The 18,365-nt window shown below is 50.8% G+C and overlaps 4 protein-coding genes across 4 annotated transcripts; all 4 read right to left on the bottom strand.

Annotated features, from left to right (window-relative positions):
* Window positions 1-146: 146 nt before the first annotated feature.
* LOC117896044 lies at window positions 147-2,768 on the bottom strand. The gene is made up of 5 exons (XM_034804052.1): window positions 2,279-2,768; window positions 1,633-2,207; window positions 917-1,157; window positions 504-655; window positions 147-440 (listed from the first exon to the last, which is right to left on the bottom strand). Exons 1-5 carry the CDS (start codon window positions 2,766-2,768, stop codon window positions 147-149), a joined length of 1,752 nt encoding a protein of 583 aa, XP_034659943.1.
* Window positions 2,769-5,382: 2,614 nt separating this feature from the next.
* On the bottom strand, window positions 5,383-6,974 carry LOC117896674. The gene is made up of 3 exons (XM_034805120.1): window positions 6,625-6,974; window positions 6,302-6,557; window positions 5,383-5,702 (listed from the first exon to the last, which is right to left on the bottom strand). Exons 1-3 carry the CDS (start codon window positions 6,757-6,759, stop codon window positions 5,395-5,397), a joined length of 699 nt encoding a protein of 232 aa, XP_034661011.1. The 5' UTR covers window positions 6,760-6,974; the 3' UTR covers window positions 5,383-5,394.
* A 2,747-nt stretch (window positions 6,975-9,721) lies between these two features.
* LOC117896043 lies at window positions 9,722-10,770 on the bottom strand. Its single transcript, XM_034804051.1, has 2 exons — window positions 10,168-10,770; window positions 9,722-10,108 (listed from the first exon to the last, which is right to left on the bottom strand). The coding sequence occupies exons 1-2, from the start codon at window positions 10,669-10,671 to the stop codon at window positions 9,722-9,724; spliced, it is 891 nt and encodes a 296-aa protein (XP_034659942.1). The 5' UTR covers window positions 10,672-10,770.
* A 4,918-nt stretch (window positions 10,771-15,688) lies between these two features.
* Window positions 15,689-16,910, bottom strand: LOC117896835. The gene has a single exon (XM_034805350.1). The coding sequence runs from the start codon at window positions 16,707-16,709 to the stop codon at window positions 15,843-15,845; it is 867 nt and encodes a 288-aa protein (XP_034661241.1). The 5' UTR covers window positions 16,710-16,910; the 3' UTR covers window positions 15,689-15,842.
* Between the last annotated feature and the right edge of the window lie 1,455 nt (window positions 16,911-18,365).

The raw sequence follows: 18,365 nt of genomic DNA, 5'->3' as shown, positions 1-18,365 counted from the left end.
GGACCGCACCCAACCAAAGAGCAGACTTCCAATCTACATGAGAATTGTATTTACATTCGTTCGCCCGAGAGCCCTCCTCCAGCTTAGGTTTAGTTTTTATCGTAGTTACATTTACCGCAGATCGAGGATCAAAAGCAATTAAAATACTAGACAAATCCACGGGCTGCCTCTGCTTCTGCTTCTGCCTCTGCTTCAGCTTCAGGTTGGGTCTGTCGCCGCTTCAAGGTGTCCATCTCGTAGGCATAGTAGCCCCGATCGTGGGCATGGGCATATGTTGGCTCTTCCAGCTGACTGCCGCTGTACTCGTGCGTGGGCATGCTGCGGTGCCAGCCGCTCTCGTGGCTGTGGCCCGAGCTGGAGCCCGTGCTGGTGACAATCACGTGCTCGGGGCCGCCGCCGCTGCTACCACTGTGGCCAGCCGATCCCTTTTTTAGACTGCCCTGCAAATAGAGGCGTGGCGCCCATGAATTACGACTGGGCCTCCTCTGTGCGGTGTTACTCACCAGCAGGGATATGACGAGGGCGATCTTGGCCATTACGAAGGCAGAGCCGGCGATGAGGATCACCTTGCCGAGGAACATTTGGGCCACGGTGGCCACCATTATCATGCCGCCCATCATGGCCATGTGCTTGTCTTTGTCCTTCTTCTTGCGACCTGTTTTGTTGGAGCATTTGTTTTTATTTTTGTTTTTATTTTTGTTTTTAGTGGTTTTATTTTTAGTTTTCTTCTTTTTCTTCTTCGACTTTTTCTCTTTTTTCTTCTTTTTCTTCGGCTTTTTCTTCTTCTTTGTGTCTTTGTGCTGCTTTTTCTTCTTCTTTTTGTGCTTATCTCTATCGCCAGTCGTCTGCGGAGCCTCAAAACTACCAAATCCTGCCACAATCCTATCGATTTTATCATCTACGAGCGAATGCGTACCTTGATCCGTGCCCAGTGCGGCCTCGTCGATGCCATTCGCGATGGCCAGCTGCCGCGGCAGTTGCACCCGCAGCGCTCGTCCCTGCAACAGCTGCAGCAGCCTGCTGGTGAGTCCGGACTCCAGACTGCGGGCCTGAACCTCCTCCACTGGCGGCTCTATGCTGAGATATTCGTTGATCTGCCAGCTGCTGTTATCCCGCGCGGCCAGCTCCAGCATTCGCTCGCTCTCCGCGCCCAGGCACTGCCACACCTCCGCACCGCCCAGACACTGAGCTATAGCCCTGCCCACACTGCGGGGGCTCCAATTGCTGATGGAAGTTCCACTTGCCAGCACGAGGGCGACGCACTGCACCAGGAACACGCGCCACATTTTTGTGTGTCGAGCGAGCGCGACTCTTGCTGAACTCCAAATAGCCCTGGAAGCCACTCCGTCTCATTATTTATAGACCCCTTCTGGGCGGGGACTGGGAGCGCCAATTAGAGTGCTTGTCAAAGCAGCACTCTTGATGGGAATCGAATAAGAAAAGTTTGCGGCGGCGGCAGCTCGCTGAACCTTGAAGCAGCCCAAAAACGCTGAACCCAAAGAGAGTCTCCCTGCCCCCCCGGAAAACTTTCATTTTTGGAAAGCGTTTTACTCTAGTTACAAACTAACATTAATTGGGCTAAGACTTGGGCTAAGTGTTCCCCCCCTCTCCACACCCCTAAAGCGAACGCACATCCACGGCCTGCCAGCCCTGCATCCCCGCCTGGAAGTTGCTCCTCATCAAGGAGTCCTCCTGCTCCAGCAGCTTGTTGCTGGCTCTGCGCTGCTGCTCAAACTCATAGAAGCGATCCTCGTTGGGTGCCTGAGGCTTCTCGGTTGTCCTTGCCGCAGTCCGTGGCTGCTCGAAGCGCACTTTCCGCTCGCTGCGACGATAGGGCGAGGCCTCGTGCACATCGTACTGCTGCTGCTGCTGCTGCTGATGATGCAGCTCGTCGCCATGCCCAAAGACGGTGGTCTTGCCGGGAAAGTGGCCCACAGGTCGATGGCCTTGAAAGCCAAAGCTGGAGCCGCCGCCAAAGCCACCAAAGCCGCCCAGACCGCCAGACAGGCCGCCCCCTAGTCCACCCAACGAGCTGACGACGCCGCCCAGGCCCAGGAAGCTGCTGACATAAACCGCCAGCTTGACCAGAAAGAGCGACTTCTTGAGCAGCAGGCAAATGCCGGCAAAGAGCAGGGGCACCAGAGCCACCAGATTGAACTTGAGGCCCAGCAGAAAGGGCAGCAGATATTGCTTGGCCAGCAGGCGACCTGCAGACAAAGAGGAAACAAAAGTTAAGCTGCCAATTTTGCTATAAACATTTATGAAGATTTCCCCTTACCCGCTGATGGATCTTCGTAGCCAAACTGCCGCTCGCCCTGCACCCCGCCACCGTCCAGCACAAACTCCGCCACGCTGTTGGCATCCGTTGTGGGTCCAATTTTGAACATGAGTCCGGGATACAGTCCATCCATGTGCCACTCGAGACTGCGCTGACCCATGACGGCGCCTGCGTTCTCGAGAATGCCGCGAAAGTCCACTGGGTCCGTGTCCAGCACATTGGCCAGGGATCTGCTCGCTGCCGCAGAGTCGCTCTTGACTGATGCAAAATCCTCCACGAAGCTCACATTATCGCTCTCCTCCACGCGTTGAATGAAGTTGAGCGCCGAACGGCCGAGGCACTCGCCGAGTCTGGGCCGCTGGCCACTGGCGCCGCGCACGCACTGCTTGAACTGCTTGAGCTCCGCGCTGCCAACGTGCGAGAAGTCATTGCCAGCCATGGCTCCAAGCTGTAGTTGGAGCAGGAGTAATCCGGTGTACAGCAGCAACATGTTGGTCAAATGTGCGAATTCCGACTGAGCCCGATGGCCGGCTGACCCCAGCGCTTTATAGGCTGCCGCGGCACAACCTCATCTAGTTATACAATAATCAGTTTGAGCCAGAAATGTACTCCCCATTCGGAGTTTTGTTTTTTGCACATGGCCCAATAACGGAAATTGTTTTACATCAACGCCAAGTAGTCGCTCGGCTCGGCCTGGGCTCTTCGTCTTCCACTGATCATCTCGGGTTTGTTGTTGTTGTTGCTTTTGTTGTTGTTGTTGTTGTTGTTATGGGAGCCGGCATGGTCATGGTCAGTGCACACGACGACCCAAGCGCCGCGTCGACTGGTGGCCAATTTTTTCGCACATCTCGACCATTATGCAATGGAGTTATTCCATCCACACAAAATTATGAAATAGCTCGGACTTGGACGCTACCCTCTTTGGGAAAATTCCCAATTGCCATGCCCACTAATGCACGCCCATTAAGCAAATGGAGGCGTTCACAGAATTAACCGAAATGTTCCATCGTTTACACCGGAAATTAGCTGAAAATTGCTGCTAGCTGAGAAAATAAACAAACAAAGGGGGGGAGAGGGTAAATGAGAGAGATTAGACCTTAGATCTGGGCAGCAAATGGAGTTATAACGCGACTACCATAGACCACAGACTCCCATCAATAAGTTATAAAAGTACAAACTTTATTGACAAACTTTTGTATGGAAAAAATGCCCCAAAAATATATTTCTACCCCTAAATAAGAGAGTGCTTCAGGCTGTGTCAACTGCCTGCCAAAAGCGTCTCCCAAACAAAGGGTATCAAGAGTAATGCACACCGCAACGAACCACAAAGACTGAGGAGTCAAAAGAGGCAACTGGCAAGTGCCTACTTTCGGGCTGTGGATGTTAAGGCTGAGTAAAAAGTTTGGTGTTGCCAGCACGTCAAGAGCCACAAACAATTCGGTTGGTCAGGGGACAAGGTTGTTGCGGGAGGATAAATTGGAGACGCCAGCCAGACACCGACAAGTGTCTGACACCTAAACGCCATTTGGGGAGGCGGTGGCCCCGCCTTGCTTCGCACCACTAATGAAACACCAGACGAAACTTTTCAGCCAGCAGCCCCTTTCCGGGCTCTGCGGCGTTCCTGCTTGATTTGGCTATTTGCAGGACTTTTCGGTCTTAGATTTACGGTTTAATGTTCTGCGGCTTGACGCGAAAACTTTTGTAATTTTCTGCCAATTCGAGAGTGTGTTTGTGTGTGGGCAAAAGTTTGACACAAAATGTAAACTGGGGAGGGAATAACGTGCTGAGGGAGAGGAGAGAGAGGTGAGGCTGAGTAACGGTGTGCCGGCTGCTCAATAAATTTCCAATTGCAACTCACACAAAAAAGAAATTGTATTAATAAACACTTTCACCGGCAATACTTGAAATTCACGACTGCAGCCGGCAGCGGGCAGCGGGCAACAGGCAGCCCCCGAACATTGTTCACGAATAGTTGAGCGAGGAGATGTACGAGCAAGCGGGCCGACTTTTGGCTGTTTTGGCCATTTATATGCCAAATGCCGACGGCCATAAATTGCAGCTCGCGGGGCGTGCTCTTCCCCAGCTCCCCCCACACACACGCAACACACACAACACACACACCCAATCGCGGCTCGGGCGTACGTGTTGCATCGCAAATGCCAAAAGCAGGTCGCAACTTTCATTAGATTTTTCGAGCGATGCTTTCTGGAGCGACATTCGAGACGATAATCCGGCAGTCCAGCTGGCCATGTGGGATGTGGGACCCACCAACTGGCTTTGGCTCTGACTCTGACTCTGACTCTGAGTCTGTGTGGAGGCTACGCCTCGGTTGGCTCAAGTGAAATTTCTGCCGCTTGCTTTCTGCACTGGCCGCGGCCGTGATTTTGTGTGTCGCACATGCAACTGATATCCAGTGGCCTCGTTGGCCGCATTTGGTGAAAGAGTGAAAGCATTTCGCTGGAAAAACAGCCAGCGATGAGCGACGAGCGACGAGCACAGGCTGCGTATGCGCAATATTTGGAGACAAACAAAAACATCGATTCGTCGTGATAAATGCAGGATTTCTTTTATTGATTTCTGTTGAATTTGAAGACTGTCTGTGGGTCTGTGGGGGGTGGGTGGCAATAAAGAGCTGGAAGCGAGCGCCTAGCAGCAGTTCAAAGTTTAAGTAGTTAAGTTTAGATTAGATTAGTTATAGTTTAGTTTTAGTCGTAGTCGGAGTTAAGCGTAAAGCGTAAAGCGTTAAAATAGTCAATAGTAAAGCTCTGAGTGTTATTAATACAAAAGTTACATTAAGGTAAAGGCCGCCGCAGCCCAACGCCTCCTCCAGCCTCCTTCCCCCCTGCGCAATTTGAACTTATTCCCTAGTTGGACTCATTCCCCGGACAATTGCAGATGATGGCGCCTTACGTGTAAGCTCCGCATGAACTATGCTATACAAATAAATTAAATAAATAGAATAAATTAAATGAGCCGTGGATCTCCCGTTCGGCTTTCTCCCAGCTCCTCCTCTCCCTCTCTCTCTCCCTCTCTCTCTTCTCGCCTTATTGCACTGAATATTGCTTTTGTTTGTTGTTTGTGTGTTTGTTTTTTGCTGTTTTTTGGCTGTTATTGGCTTATTGCTTGTACGCCGCGTAGGCCAGATTCTGGGCCTCGACGCCGCCGGGCAGGGCCCGTCCGTAGCTGTGCTCGTGCTCGTAGTGGGGATGCGCCACCACCTCGTAGTTCTCCTTCTTGGACTCCAGCAGCTTCTTCAGGCCAATGATGCCGGAGAGCAGCAGGGCGATCTTGCCGATGACCAGGGCCTTGAATGAGATCAGCGCCAGGAAGCCGATGGCCAGGGGCAGCAGGGCGGCCATCTTCAGCTTGAACAGCAGCAGCAGGGGCATCAGGTACTTCTTCTTCTCCTTCTTCTTGCCGCGCGCTAAAAAGATGCACAGAAACATCATCATTTGCATGATGATTGACTTTCGCTTGATGGAAGTGCGATCGGACCGCTAATTAGCAACTGGAGCACACAGACAATTAATCAGCGAACAGGATCGGCCGCTTTCTATGTGGCTGGCTGGCCGGCTGGCTGGCTGCGTTTAGAAATCGGAAATTGCCGCAAGTCGGCGCACTCGGATCACGGATCATGGCTCGTAGAAAAGAAAGTAAGTCCAACTGGCTAACTAAAGTGCAATTAATAACAGCAGCAACGAGCAGCAGCAGCAACGAGTTGCGTGGCCAGAGACTGCGCCTGAGCCTCGCTTTGGGGACTGTCAATGCACCGCTAGATGCTTGCTGAATGGTTTTGGCATCGGGCAGCAGGATGACCTCAATGTGACTAGAATTTAACAGTGAAAACAGGATTTGGCTGCCAGACTGCGGACTGGGCACTGGGAGCTGCCATCTGCCTGCACAAACTGGTCGACTGGTCGCTGCATTAGTAACCCAAATTGGCAACATGTTCAGCAACCAGAATGGCCGATCGATCGATCGATCGATCGATCGATCATTAATTTATGTCTGACAAATACTTACACTCCTCGAGCACCCGCTGCATGTCCTGAATCGAGTCCTTGGGCACCTTGAACTGCAGAGTGTGAGTGCCAAAGAAGCGCGCCACACGCTCCACCAGCAGCGAGTCGACCTCGGCCTCGCGGGACTCCACCTCCTCGGGCAGCTGGATGTCGTTGAGGGAGCGGCCCACGGGTATGTCGTCTGTCTTCACCAGAGCAATGCCCTCGGTCAGCCTCACGTCGCCGTTCTCCGTATCGAAATAGTGCAGAGCGCGTTCCTATTGGAGGGGGGAAGTGTTTGTAGGATTGTTTTGGGGTAGGCTGGGGGCTGGGCTTTGTCGTTACCTTCATACACAGCACCATCGAACGATCGCCGCAATCCTTGACCATTTTCAGGGCACTTGTCAGCAGACTGTCCGCCTCGGAGGCGGCTGCCGCCGTTGTGGCGATCAGCGCGAAAAGGCACACGAACTTGAACATGATTGATTGATTGATTGGTTGATTGGCTGATTGATTGGCCACACTCAAGCACTTGACACTGTCGGCGTTATCCTTGCTGCTCGTTTCTCTGTGCACTACCCTCGGAGTGCCGCTTTGCTGTGAGTTTGAGTTTTCTTTCTTTTTGCTGTTTGCTTCACTTGAATGGTCTCTGCACTGCGCTCGATTGGCTTGTTCGATCTGTCGGTCAGAAGGCAACCGGTAAACTGTGGCTAGAAGACGCACGCGGATCGAGTTTTATTCCCGGCCAGCAGAGCAGCAGCAGCGCAGATAGCAGCAGCAGCAGCAGCAGAAGCAGCGACAACGACAGCGACAAACGACGCTGGAGACGATGTTGACGCTTTAACGCGCTGCCAGTGGTCGCTCGTGTGTCCCTGTCCCGCGGACGGTAGCCGAGCTTAGAATTTAAATCATCAAACCCGACCCGACGCACACGAAGACGAGGAGGCGCATCGGCTGGCTGCCTGGCTGGCTGGCTACCTGCACTGACCGCAGAGCCGAAGTGGGAAGAGCCGAAGAGCTGCCCTCCCCCAACCCGACAGCGACAGAGCGCCGCGTCGCAGCGTCGGGCAGCGCTTGTGTTGGCTCTCTGGCTGGCCCCACTGTTTGTCAACGTACTTAAACAGCAGTTAGCTGTGCACAAACACACAGGGGTGGGGTGGGGTGATGGCTGAGCGGGGAAGTAATTGCCTTGGGACAATAGTTGCACCTTCATCGGCAGCTTAATCAGACTCATTTAGGGCGACAGATTTAAAGGGGGGAGCCTTAGTTTAGGTTTCATTTGAAATGGCAAGCACGTGACTGCAGCGTGCATTGAGGGGGGTGACAGGGGAGGCGACTGGCTAATCAGCAACGCCATTTAAGTTGGTCGAAAGCAAGCGCATCAAGAGTCGCCGCTGCTGCGGCTCAAATTGGAGTAAAATAGAAAATTAACTAGTTTGCAGCGGGAGGCAGGAGGCGGGAGGGAGGCGGCAATGATGGAGGCAAGAAATTTCACTTTAATTTTGCTTTTTATTTATGTGTTTGTTTTTGTGCCTCTCGCATAATGTGGCGAGTATCTGCAGCAGTTTTGTATGCCAATCCAATCGTCGACAGTTGCAGAAACATCAGCAGATACGAACAGACACACAGAGACAGATACAGATACCAATACAGGCACAGCTCCACATAGATATGAGGAGAGTTTCATTGGCATTATGTCGCTTTAATTTGCGGCACTCGAAAATTGCCACACGTTCGCTCGTCTCTCTCTCTCTCTCTCTCTGGCTCGCTTCATCGTTTGCCATGTAATTTACGCATTAGCCGAGTGCCTGCCCCCAGCCAGCCCCCCAAAAGAAAGCTACGCCTGGGATTTGCATGGAAAATAAATCAAGAGTCAAATGCTGCTGCAAAAGGCCACTCAGCACTCAGCAGACCAGACGATTATCTGAGCCAGTTGCCAGTGCAGGCTGGAGCCCCCCAAGCTGATGGAATATGCAAATACCTCGGACACGTGTGCGGCGATTTATTTGCCCTTCCGCTATAATTTCCCGAAACTGCGGAGCACTGATAGATGAGAGTCGTGTAGGGCATAATGCGGTCGCATCGAATGAACACAAAAGGAAAGAAAAATCGCTACCCACGTGCGTGCCACAATGAAAGTGAAAGAAAAAGAAGAAGTCATTTTCAAGAGCTAACAATTTTATTCAATTTCCAACTGCACAATGCTGGGCATGGCATTGAGTTACACAATGACATGGGGGTTTGGCTTTAAGCTGTGTTTAAAGCTGAAACTAAATACATTAAAGCAACTGCTGCCTAAAGAGAAATGCCAATAAGTGAGCAAAATGTACTCTGCTTATCCCCCTCTTGGAATGTGCTACAATTATGTTGATCTGAATGTTTTCCCCTCTTAGAATCTACCTTCAATCGAGTTTGCTCAATTAATTCTCAAGCAGTTGGCTTCCAAGTATATCCGCACTCTTCGCTGACCCACATAGTCATGCGAACTATTCGCTTTGAGGGAAAAAGTTGTTGCTCATCGCACATTGGCGCCCCAGCGAAGGCAAACAATCGGCAGCAGGCCCCAACCCACCCGCGACAGTCGGCAACCCTTCTCGGTGGCGCAGCCTCGCAAAATTGACACCTTCACAAAAGTTTCACTTTCATTCCGCATGGCTGGCAGGGCTTGAGTACGAATTCCGGGTACAGAGCGGGGTCTCCTGCCACAGCCTCCCCTTCAGCGCCAACTTTACGTGTTTACATGCCGGGAGACCGTAATGCGCTTGAGTAATTTCAATTAATGAAAGTCCCCTGCTTATGACGTCAGTAGTTTGTGCGGCACTTGCTTAGGGCCCATCGTCGTTGGCCAAGTTCAATGTTCTACTAGGCCCTCGTCGGAGCAGCTCATTAATATTTCGTTCATGGGCTCAAAAGTGAAATTGTCGCATACCGGAGCAGGCCGTGGCCAGAGCCATCACATATTTGATCTATGAATATTGCATTGGACTTTGAGTGAACGCAAACATGTAAGCTACATATGTATATGTAAATATGTACTACATATACATACATACATATGTATATGTACAATTTATGTACTTGGTAGAAAGCGAAGCAGCAGCGTCTGTCGTCGTCGTCTGCCATTGTTAGCACGCACGTAAGCCCCATGCCATCGAAACTTTAATTGTTATCGTAAATCCAAGAGAGGGAGTGGCCCTCAAATCAAACGGCCTGAAAGTGCATTTCGTGTAGCAGAATTGACTATATTTAATTAGCGCTTAAACTTAGACCTAACACACACATTTAGTTCGCTAAAATTAGTAATCGATTAGACAAAGTTAAACTAGACTTTAGTCAGACAGTTTTTCGTGCGGCAAATCCTCTTCTTTGGTTCGACTCGACTCTCCCGACTCTCTCCTCCAAATGCAAATGCAGGCCACCTGGCCCCTTGCCCCGCCGCCGCCTACAAGCTCTTGGCACCGCCCGCTTGCTGCTGCTGCTGCTGCTGCTCCTTGGCCGGCTTCCAGCCGCTGTAGGCCATATCGAAGTCCCGACCCCAGCCCGAGTGGCTGCCACCGCCACTGACGACAACCTCATGCGAGGACTGATTGGCGCCGCCGCCGCCGCTGAGCAGCTTCTTGATGCCGATGATCGAGGCGAGCACCAGGGCCAGCTTGGACACAATCAGCGCCTTGCCGGCGAGCATGGCCAGAGCGCCATAGGCGATGGGCACAAAGGTGCCGCCGAGCAGCAGCGGAATCATGATGTAGGCGCCGTTGCCCTTCTTCTCCTTCTTCTTGCGACCCTCCGCCGTGCCTCCGTCCGAGTCGCGCAAGTCCGGGAATTTAATCTAACGAAGAATCAGACATCAGAATCTTCGGGCTGCAGTTTTGGATATGGAAATCTCACCTGCAGCGTGTGGTCCTGTAGGAAGTTGCCCACCCGCTTGAAGATCATGCTGTTCAGAACCTGATCCTTGGCGTCCGTGCTGCGTGGCAACACAGCCACAATGTCCTGCTCGCTGATGGGCGGCAGCTTGGCTCGCTTCTGCTCCGCGCTGCCAGAGCTGCTGACGAACTGCACGCCCTCGAAGAGCGAGAGAGTCTTGGCCGAGCGAAAGGCCTTCTCCAGGCCGGTCAGCAGCTTGACCTTCAGGCAGACGGACATGTTCTCGCCCGTGCACTGCTGATAGATGCGGTAGACCAGCGACATGTCCTTCCAGAAGCCAGCCGGAGCTGCGGCCGAGCTGGAGGCACTTGGCTGCTGCTGCTGCTGCTGTGGCTGCGGTTTCTGCCCGACTCCCCCGAGGCTGTTCAGACTCTGATGCTGATGCTGGTAGCTGGCGCCGTGGGCCGTTGACAGCCAGCAAAAGACAATCATGAGGGCTGCCACATGCCACACGTACTTGATCATGTCTGAGCTGAGGCTGGTGGCTGGTGGCTGGAGTGTCTGTTTGGAAGATCCTTGTGGATGGTGGCACTGACGCAACTCGTCCAAACGGGGCACTGCACTTTTGATGTTCAACTGAGTGGTGGCAGAGCCGATCGTATGCATTTTATACCGCTGCAGCTGCTGCAGCTGGTGCGGCGGCGGCATAATTGCGCCTCGCATGTCAGCCGGCAGCTGAAATTGAAAAACATACTTTTTGTCTTAGTCTAAATATCACGGCAATTAGCCAGTTGCCGCGCTGCAGCGCAGAGTTGGAGCTGGAGCTGGAGCTGGATGGCCAGTGGAGCTGCGCTTTCGTGATTTCGCTGCGAAAGCAACCGAAAATATCAGCTTACAGCGCACAGCCTCCCTCCCTCCCTCCCCTCCCGCCTCCTCTCTTTCGTTTGGAATTACATTCGGTTTGGCTTATTGTTCGGTTCTATGGCATTGAAGCTGGCAGTTCCTCGTCTCTTGGCATCTCGCTCTCTTCGCTTGGCGCCGCTTACTAGACCGCGACAATGCACACATTTTCGGTTTTTTCTTCTTTTTTCGCCACTTTGATGGCAGCCGTCATGCGGCAGATTCACTGCCAACGCAAAACTTTTCTTTTTTTTCCCAACTCATCAATTTTCCACTTCATCCTGGGGCAGCAGTTTGTGGCATACTTTTTGGTGTGCGCGAAATGAGTTGAGACTCGCAACGAAAGAGCTGAGACACGAACTCGAGCACGAACTTGACGAAGAAAGAAAGCTTGAGACCTTCAGCAGCTTTGGGGAAATGCCAGCAGATGGCGTGAGGCATAATTGAGGTGCTAATGAAAATGGCTAATGGACAAGTGTTAACCAGTGAGCCACACACGGGACAGATGTGACAGAAGAGCAGCTTAATAGTTCGTAATGCAACCTTTTGAAAACTTCCCACAGTTTGACAACTTTGACAATTTTTTAAAATATTTTATTGTATGGTTTGATCATATTTTAAGGGGTGAACTGGTAATGGGCATCTATTCTCAACAAAATTAGGTACTAAACATTTAAATTGTTCAAAGAATTCTGAAGGTAGAAGAATTCTGACATTCTGCAATATTAATGTTGATTGTTGAATTTTTATAATTTTTAAACAGCATCTGCAGCGCGTAATATCCCAGATTTTGTATGATTTTTAAGCCCCTTTTTTGCTCACATTCAACCCAAACTCTGCAGCACATACCACAGCTAAATCGCTCTTCATTTCACATTTAATTTGAACTGGAAATCAAAGGCATCATCACACGCAATCGAGACGGCAAATGCAAGCGCTGACCGAGGCAGCAACGACCGACGGAGCGACCGTTCGTCAATTAGTGCCGATTGTTTGCTAACCACTGGAAACGCTATCTTCCGAGTATCCGCAGTCCGCAGTCCCCATGCCTCAGTCCCCAGTCCGTAATCCGCAATGCAAATTGACCGCTAACGAGCGAGCGACAGCAGTTTGTCTGCACGAGCGACCAAAAACTATTTCGCTGCATTTGTGGCACCTCGCGGACAATTAACTTTCAATTAATCATAAGCAATGATGAAGCCTAATGAACTAATAAATTAAATTAACTGCTCAGTGGGCAAAAGCAACGTGAAACGGCGGACAATTACAGCAATTACAGGCAGACAAAATACAAAATGCGAGCAGCAGTACGAGTCTCATGCGTGCGGCTTGAATCTTTTTTTTTCGTGTATATTTCGAGTGTGGGAAAAACGTGCTGGAGCGTAAAATGATGGCAGCAACATTAAGTCAAAGCGCTTAATAATATTATTAGTCTGTGGAGGGGGCGGGGCCTACCCTTCTTTGTGCTCGAAAGCGCAGTGCAGCGCAGCAAGGCCGACAATCAACTTTTTCTTCTGGTCTGTCGGGGCGGCTGTGTCTACGTTCTGCTGACCTGCTTTCTGAGCCAAAAACTCGTTTTCATTTCACTGAACATTCTGCGCACGACGACGACGACGACGACGACGACGCCCTTGCAGGCATCCACTTGGCATGAAAAGCCGAAGCTCCACTGCCCACCATCTCCCCCCGCTGCCAGTTGACAGTGAAATTGCTTTCAAATTGGCCATTCTGCACGATTCTTTCCCCCGTTGCTGCTGCTGCTGCTGCGTGTGTGCATTGCGCTGCCGGTTTATGAATTATTGCAAATTTTGTGGCTCTTTTATCGTATCTGGTTTTTCAGAATGTGAAATTGGTGGAGCCAAGCAACGATGCTGCCTCAGCTGCCTGCTGCTGCTGCCTGCTTCTGTGGATGCTGCACCAGTTTGGTTGCATTTCTCTAGCGGCACCACAACGGTTGTTCGCTCCAAATCACTTAGCAAGGCTTTCGTTTTGGTTTGTCGATTTGCATATGCCCGAACACTCGACCACTTAGCCATTAACGAAATTTATTAGAATTCCGAAAAATAGGCTGCGGCTCATTTGATTTGGATTCGAAACAAAAGAGAGCTCAACAATTATCAAATGAATGCTGGAAAAGTGCCGTTCTGCAGGGGAGCATAATGGTTGGTTGATTCTAAACGATTCTTAAATGAACTTTCTTCTCCCAGCATTAATGCCCACCGTTAAATGGGCGAAGCTACCTGTAGGGTATCCCCCTGTGGAGCATACCCTCAGCTGGTGTTTGCGGTGTTTTTTCCCTCTGCCACTGTCCAGTCAATGTTTGCCCAAGCCTGGCAGCTGGCAGCAGCTCAAATGAGTTGTTAACATTAAATCGTATTAACTTGTCTTTTTGGGGAAACGTTTTTCGGCTCCGGCCATGTGCCAGCAATTGCCAGCTTGGACTTTTCACTGCACGTTTTTGTGTTTTTTGTTGGCGACGTTGCTGGATTTTGGACTGCTGCTGTTTTGGTTTCCTAACTGTTTACTTTCACTGTCCGTTGCTGTCCGTTGCTGCTGTCGAAAGCCAGCGGGGCAGCATTTTGTTGCTGAACCTGTCTTGGCCAGAGCGCGAGAGACCGACTCTCATAATTATTTACACCTATTAGCGGGGCAGATCTTTATGAGGCGCTTGGGCAACTGGGTCGCAAATCAATTTCACTTGAAATGAAAGCATTTCGGCCCAAGATGGACTTGTCACCGGCAGCTCTGAGATTTCGTCTTGACCAGAGAGGGAGAGAGGGAGAGGGGGAGGGGGAGAGAGAGGTGCGTCTGGTGCGGAGATTTATGCATAATGGATTTCAGTTTTTGTCGTTTCGCTTTCACCCGAACTCGAACTCGAACTCGAAGCCGAAGCCGAACCCCCCGCTGGCATGCCATAAATTATAAACTCTTTTTCGCTTTTGATTTTTCATTGATTTTTTATTTATTAATCTTCCTTGCTTGCATTTTTCAACGTTTTTGTTTTTGTTTCAGTTTTTCTTCATTCTTTTAATGACATGCATGTGTGACAGAGACAGAGAGAGAGAGAGAGAGAGAGTGATAGAGAGAGAGAATATTTGTTGTAATCTATTGACATTCCTTTGTGCGTGATTTGTGTTATCTTTTGTGTGTTTGTGAGTTGGGAGTTTGCCCACAACATCTGCAGCTTCTGCTCTGCGCTTCCTCTCCTTCTCCTGCTTCTCCTTTTCCTTCTCCTTCTTCCCCTTCTTTGTTTATAGTTGTGAAAGTGCCGTACGACGCTGCTTAAATATTTAAATTAAAAGTAGCCGCCGCGCTGCTGGGGCGACTCGAGGCTTACGGCCTGCGGCTGGAGAGCTTTCCAAATGTTTCAAACAAAGTATTTTTAAGCGGATTAAAAATGATGTTTAACTGCACAATGCAAGGCAAGCGCACAGGCCCAGCAAGGGCTCAAGTCGCAGCAATTAAGGAGTTGAAATATTCATTTAAAAGTATACAAAAAATATTTGTGGAAAGTAGAGCGCCAGAAAGTGACAGATGCATAGGCAGCAAGAGAGAGAGGAAGAGAGAGAGAGATAGAGACTGAGAGAGATGAAGGTGCACAGAGAAATGAGAAAGTTGAAGAGTTGAAGTGGCAGTTTTGAAAGAGTTTTCGAGATGAAGTCGTGAAGAAATAGTCGGAGCAAAGTTGAAGTTGGAAAATGAGTTCAGTTTGGTGTGCGAGTGCGAGTGCGAGTGTGTGTGGAAACCTATGGCAAGTTATGGCATGCAAATGACCAAAAACTATGACTCAAGATCTGGAAGTACAGTCGGAAGAGAGAGAGAGAGAGAGAGTCAGAGGTAGAGGTAGAGCGAGAGATGCGTAGAGTTAGAGCTAAAGTTTGGACAGAGTTAAAGCTAATAGTAGGTAGAGGCATGCTTGTTGCTGTTGTTGTTGTTTGTTGTTGTTTGTTGTTGTATTGTAAGACTAGAATTGCATGTGAAGAATAGCTGGACAGTGGGAGCAAAAGGTAGAGCGTAGAGCGTGGAGCATAGAGCATAGATGGTAGATACAGTTTAGTGTTAAGCATAGATTTAGGTTCAGAATTTGTACGTTTGTTTTGGTATAGGCAGTGGATAGATAAGAGACTGAAGAGACAGCTCGAGACAGAGAGAGAGAGACAGCTACAGTTACAGAAATAGAGTTAGAGCCAGTGACAGTGACAGACATAGATGGAGACAGAGATGGGAGTGAGTGAGAGTGAGAGTGAGAGTGTTACAGTGAGGTCCTTCCAGTGCGCTGATGATGTGGTCTTGGGGCGTGTGTGAAATGCTGTCTGTGCAAGCTTAAACCTAAACGCTGAACGGCGGCTCGGCCTTTGAGTATTGGGTGCGAGCGCTGGCTTCTGGCTTCTGTTTCGTGTTTGTTTTTACAATCTTAACGTTAGCTTTTATCAGTTATTATGTGGGTATTTATAACAACTAGATGCACATGTAACAAACCTAACGTGGCTCTGGGCTTAGCTTCTGCTTTCTGCTTTCTGATTCTTCTTCTCTTTTGTCGCTTTTTTTGTCTTTCGTTAACATATTTTTTGTTGTTGCTTTAGTTTGATTTTTGCTTGCTTTGTGTGTGTTTGTTTTGCGTGGAGAAATAAATAAAATAAATTAAATTAATAAATTAATTAAAACGAACGATAAATAATATGTTTCTCCTCCTCACGAGCGCTCGATTGGGCGCTCAAAAGTCGTGTTTGATTCTCTTTTTGTGATGTTTTTCCTTGTGATTGTGGTTGATTGTGGTCTCTCGTGCTCGGATTGACTTAGGCCTGTGCTGGCTTCTGGGCACCGTAGGCCAGATCCTGGGCATCGATGGAACGTCCCCAGCCGCCGTGGCCGCTGCTGCCGTAGGAGGCAGAGGAGGCGCCCGCATCGGCGCTGTAGCCGCTGCCGTAGGAGTCGTGGCTGGCCGAGTGGCTGCTGCTGTGATGGGGATGGGCGACGACCTCGTAGGTGACGTGCTTCTCCTGCGAGAGCAGCTTCTTCAGGCCGATCACGGCGGACAGGACCAGAGCGATCTTACCGATGAGCAGGGCCTTGCCGGCAATCAGGGCGATGGCGCCGAGCAGCAGGGGCAGCAGGGCGGCGGCCTTGAGGGCAACCAGAGCCAGAATGGGGCCCAGGATCTTGGCGGCCTTCTTCTTCTTGCCGCGGCTCTCCTCGGGTGCGTTGGGATCGTTGCTGCCGAACAGGGACTCGGAGGCATCCTCGAGGGCGCGGCCAGTGGAGCTCACAGCCTGGACAATGTCGGCGCCCTTCAGCTCCACCTTGATGGTGTGCGAGTTGAGGAAGCTGCTGATGCGGTTGAGGGCCAGAGACTCGAACGACTCGTCGCCGGAGATGGAGCGGGCCGCCTCCTGCGCGGGCGCATCGTCGGAGCGGACAACGGTGACGCCCTCGGTGAGGGCGAACTGGTCGCGGGCGCCGAGCACCTTGTCCACGAAGTTGAACAGCTTGTACTTGACGCACGACACCGAATCCTTCCTCAGGCAGTCGCTGTAGATGCTATCCATAATGTCGTTCTCGCCGCCGATTGCGTTGCGGGCGTGGCCGCGCGTCTCCTCGGCCGGCAGGGCTGCGGCCAGTGTGACCAAACACAAGACACCGAAAATAACTTTATTATTTGCCATTTTGTTTGTTTGTTGTTTTGTTTGTTTTTCTTTTTGCACTTTTTGTTGTCGGTTTACGTATAGTCCTTCGAGGGCTGTGCACTTTTTTTTGGATACCGCACGGAACGCACTTTCTCTTTGCAGTTTACAACTTTTGTTTGGGTCTCTCGGGGCGTGCCACACAACTCTGCTAGCTGGCGTGCTGCTGCTTTGACGGGTAAGGATGAAATGATACAATTTTCCTAGCCACACGGCAATTTATATACGGCGGCAGTGACTGAGGCAGAGGCAGAGGCTGAGGCTGAGGCAGCGACCGTGCTCATGCTCATCTGCTGCCACCTCGGACCCGAACGAAAGCATTTCTCCATGCCTCCGCTCAATGCTCTTCGCACTCCGCTCTCCGCTCTGCCCGACTCTCTTCCCCACTCGGAAACTAGTCGTGCAAGTTTCTCGCTTCAGTCTTTCGTTTTGGCAGCCAGCGAGCGCAGCCCAAGCAACGGTAATGCGCAGTCGACGCAGGCAGCGGCAGCGACAGCGACAGCGGCAGAAGCTTCGACTTGGAAAAGCTTTGTTACTGTAATTTGGCTCTGCCGCTGCGCTGCTTTCGCCTGAAGTTCATGTAACATTGTCAACAGCCTCGGCCACAGCCTCCTCCTGCCTGCAAGTCACTTTTACCCGACCAGCCCAAAAAAAGCGCCGAAAAATCGTAGTCGTAATCTTAATTTGAAATGGAATTTTTGGGTAAAAGTAAGTAAAAGTATTTCCCTTTCGAGCTCCAAATGTGGCAGGAGCAGCACACACAGTTGCAACAGGTGCACCTGCAGCTGCCCGCCTGCTGCTCTCCGTTTCCATGCTCTGTTGTCACGGCCCCGCAGCTTGTGCCCGTTAGAACTCGCGTTACATAAAAAACGAGCACGTTCTGACAGGTGGAAATCTATGCCACGCCAAGACATGCCACTCCGGCGCTGGCTGGGGCCAGTGACAGTGCCAATAATAATAATCATAACCCCATTCGGAAAAGGGAAAGTTGACGATACATCTCTGAGGTATGTGGCCGCGGCATGTGGGGCTCTGCTTTGCTGTGCTTTGCTTTTGCTCTTGCTTTTGCCCTTTCTGGCTGCTGTTGATGTGCAAATTGTGTGCGTTGTCAAATAAGAAACGGCAAACAGACCAAGCTCAAGCTGAAGCTGGCCAAAAAGTTATTGACCAAAAAGTCAACCAACTGTCAAACACCAGTAGCGGCAGCAGGCAGCCAGCTAGTCGCTGTAGAGTGACTAACTAACTGGATGCGACAAGTAAAAGTACGCAAATAGACAGCCAGGAGCCAAGCAGATAGCCGGCTGTAGCCCCAGCCAGTGCGGGGCCCCACAAAACAAATGAAAGTCATCACAGCCCAGCGGCGAGAGAGTTTTTTTTCCGTTTTTTCTTGCCAAATATCTGGGCAAATGACCGCGAGCAGGATACAAATGCGGGGCCGGGCCGGGCCGTGCCGGACCCCAAGAAAGTGTTGAAAATAGTTAATTAAAGTGTTATGAATGTGTGAAAACGCAATAAAAAAGCGCTTATGAATTGGACTCGGCAGCCGAAGCAAGCAGCCAGCAAGCGGCCAGCAAGCGGCGTGAAAACGCTTTTCCAGATCAGCCTCAGCCAAAGCCAAAAGCCTCAGCTCAAGCTCCG

Source organism: Drosophila subobscura, chromosome O (assembly GCF_008121235.1).
Source record: "Drosophila subobscura isolate 14011-0131.10 chromosome O, UCBerk_Dsub_1.0, whole genome shotgun sequence".
Classification (NCBI taxonomy): Eukaryota; Metazoa; Arthropoda; class Insecta; order Diptera; family Drosophilidae; genus Drosophila; species Drosophila subobscura.
The sequence above is the reverse complement of the archived record's forward strand: the minus strand, read 5'-3'. Positions and strand labels throughout refer to the sequence as shown.

Bases quoted from the DNA above. Each gene is read 5' to 3' on its own strand.
- LOC117896044 (XM_034804052.1), bottom strand. From the start codon at position 2,768: ATGTTGCTGCTGTACACCGGATTACTCCTGCTCCAACTACAGCTTGGA. The intron at 2,208-2,278 runs GTAAGGGGAAAT...CTTTGTCTGCAG, and splicing joins CTACGAAGATCCATCAGCGG to GTCGCCTGCTGGCCAAGCAA. The intron at 656-916 runs GTACGCATTCGC...CCAACAAAACAG, and splicing joins CGCACTGGGCACGGATCAAG to GTCGCAAGAAGAAGGACAAA.
- LOC117896674 (XM_034805120.1), bottom strand. From the start codon at position 6,759: ATGTTCAAGTTCGTGTGCCTTTTCGCGCTGATCGCCACAACGGCGGCA. The intron at 6,558-6,624 runs GTAACGACAAAG...CCCCTCCAATAG, and splicing joins CGATGGTGCTGTGTATGAAG to GAACGCGCTCTGCACTATTT. The intron at 5,703-6,301 runs GTAAGTATTTGT...GCATCTTTTTAG, and splicing joins GCAGCGGGTGCTCGAGGAGT to CGCGCGGCAAGAAGAAGGAG.
- LOC117896043 (XM_034804051.1), bottom strand. From the start codon at position 10,671: ATGATCAAGTACGTGTGGCATGTGGCAGCCCTCATGATTGTCTTTTGC. The intron at 10,109-10,167 runs GTGAGATTTCCA...ATTCTTCGTTAG, and splicing joins TACAGGACCACACGCTGCAG to ATTAAATTCCCGGACTTGCG.
- LOC117896835 (XM_034805350.1), bottom strand. From the start codon at position 16,709: ATGGCAAATAATAAAGTTATTTTCGGTGTCTTGTGTTTGGTCACACTG.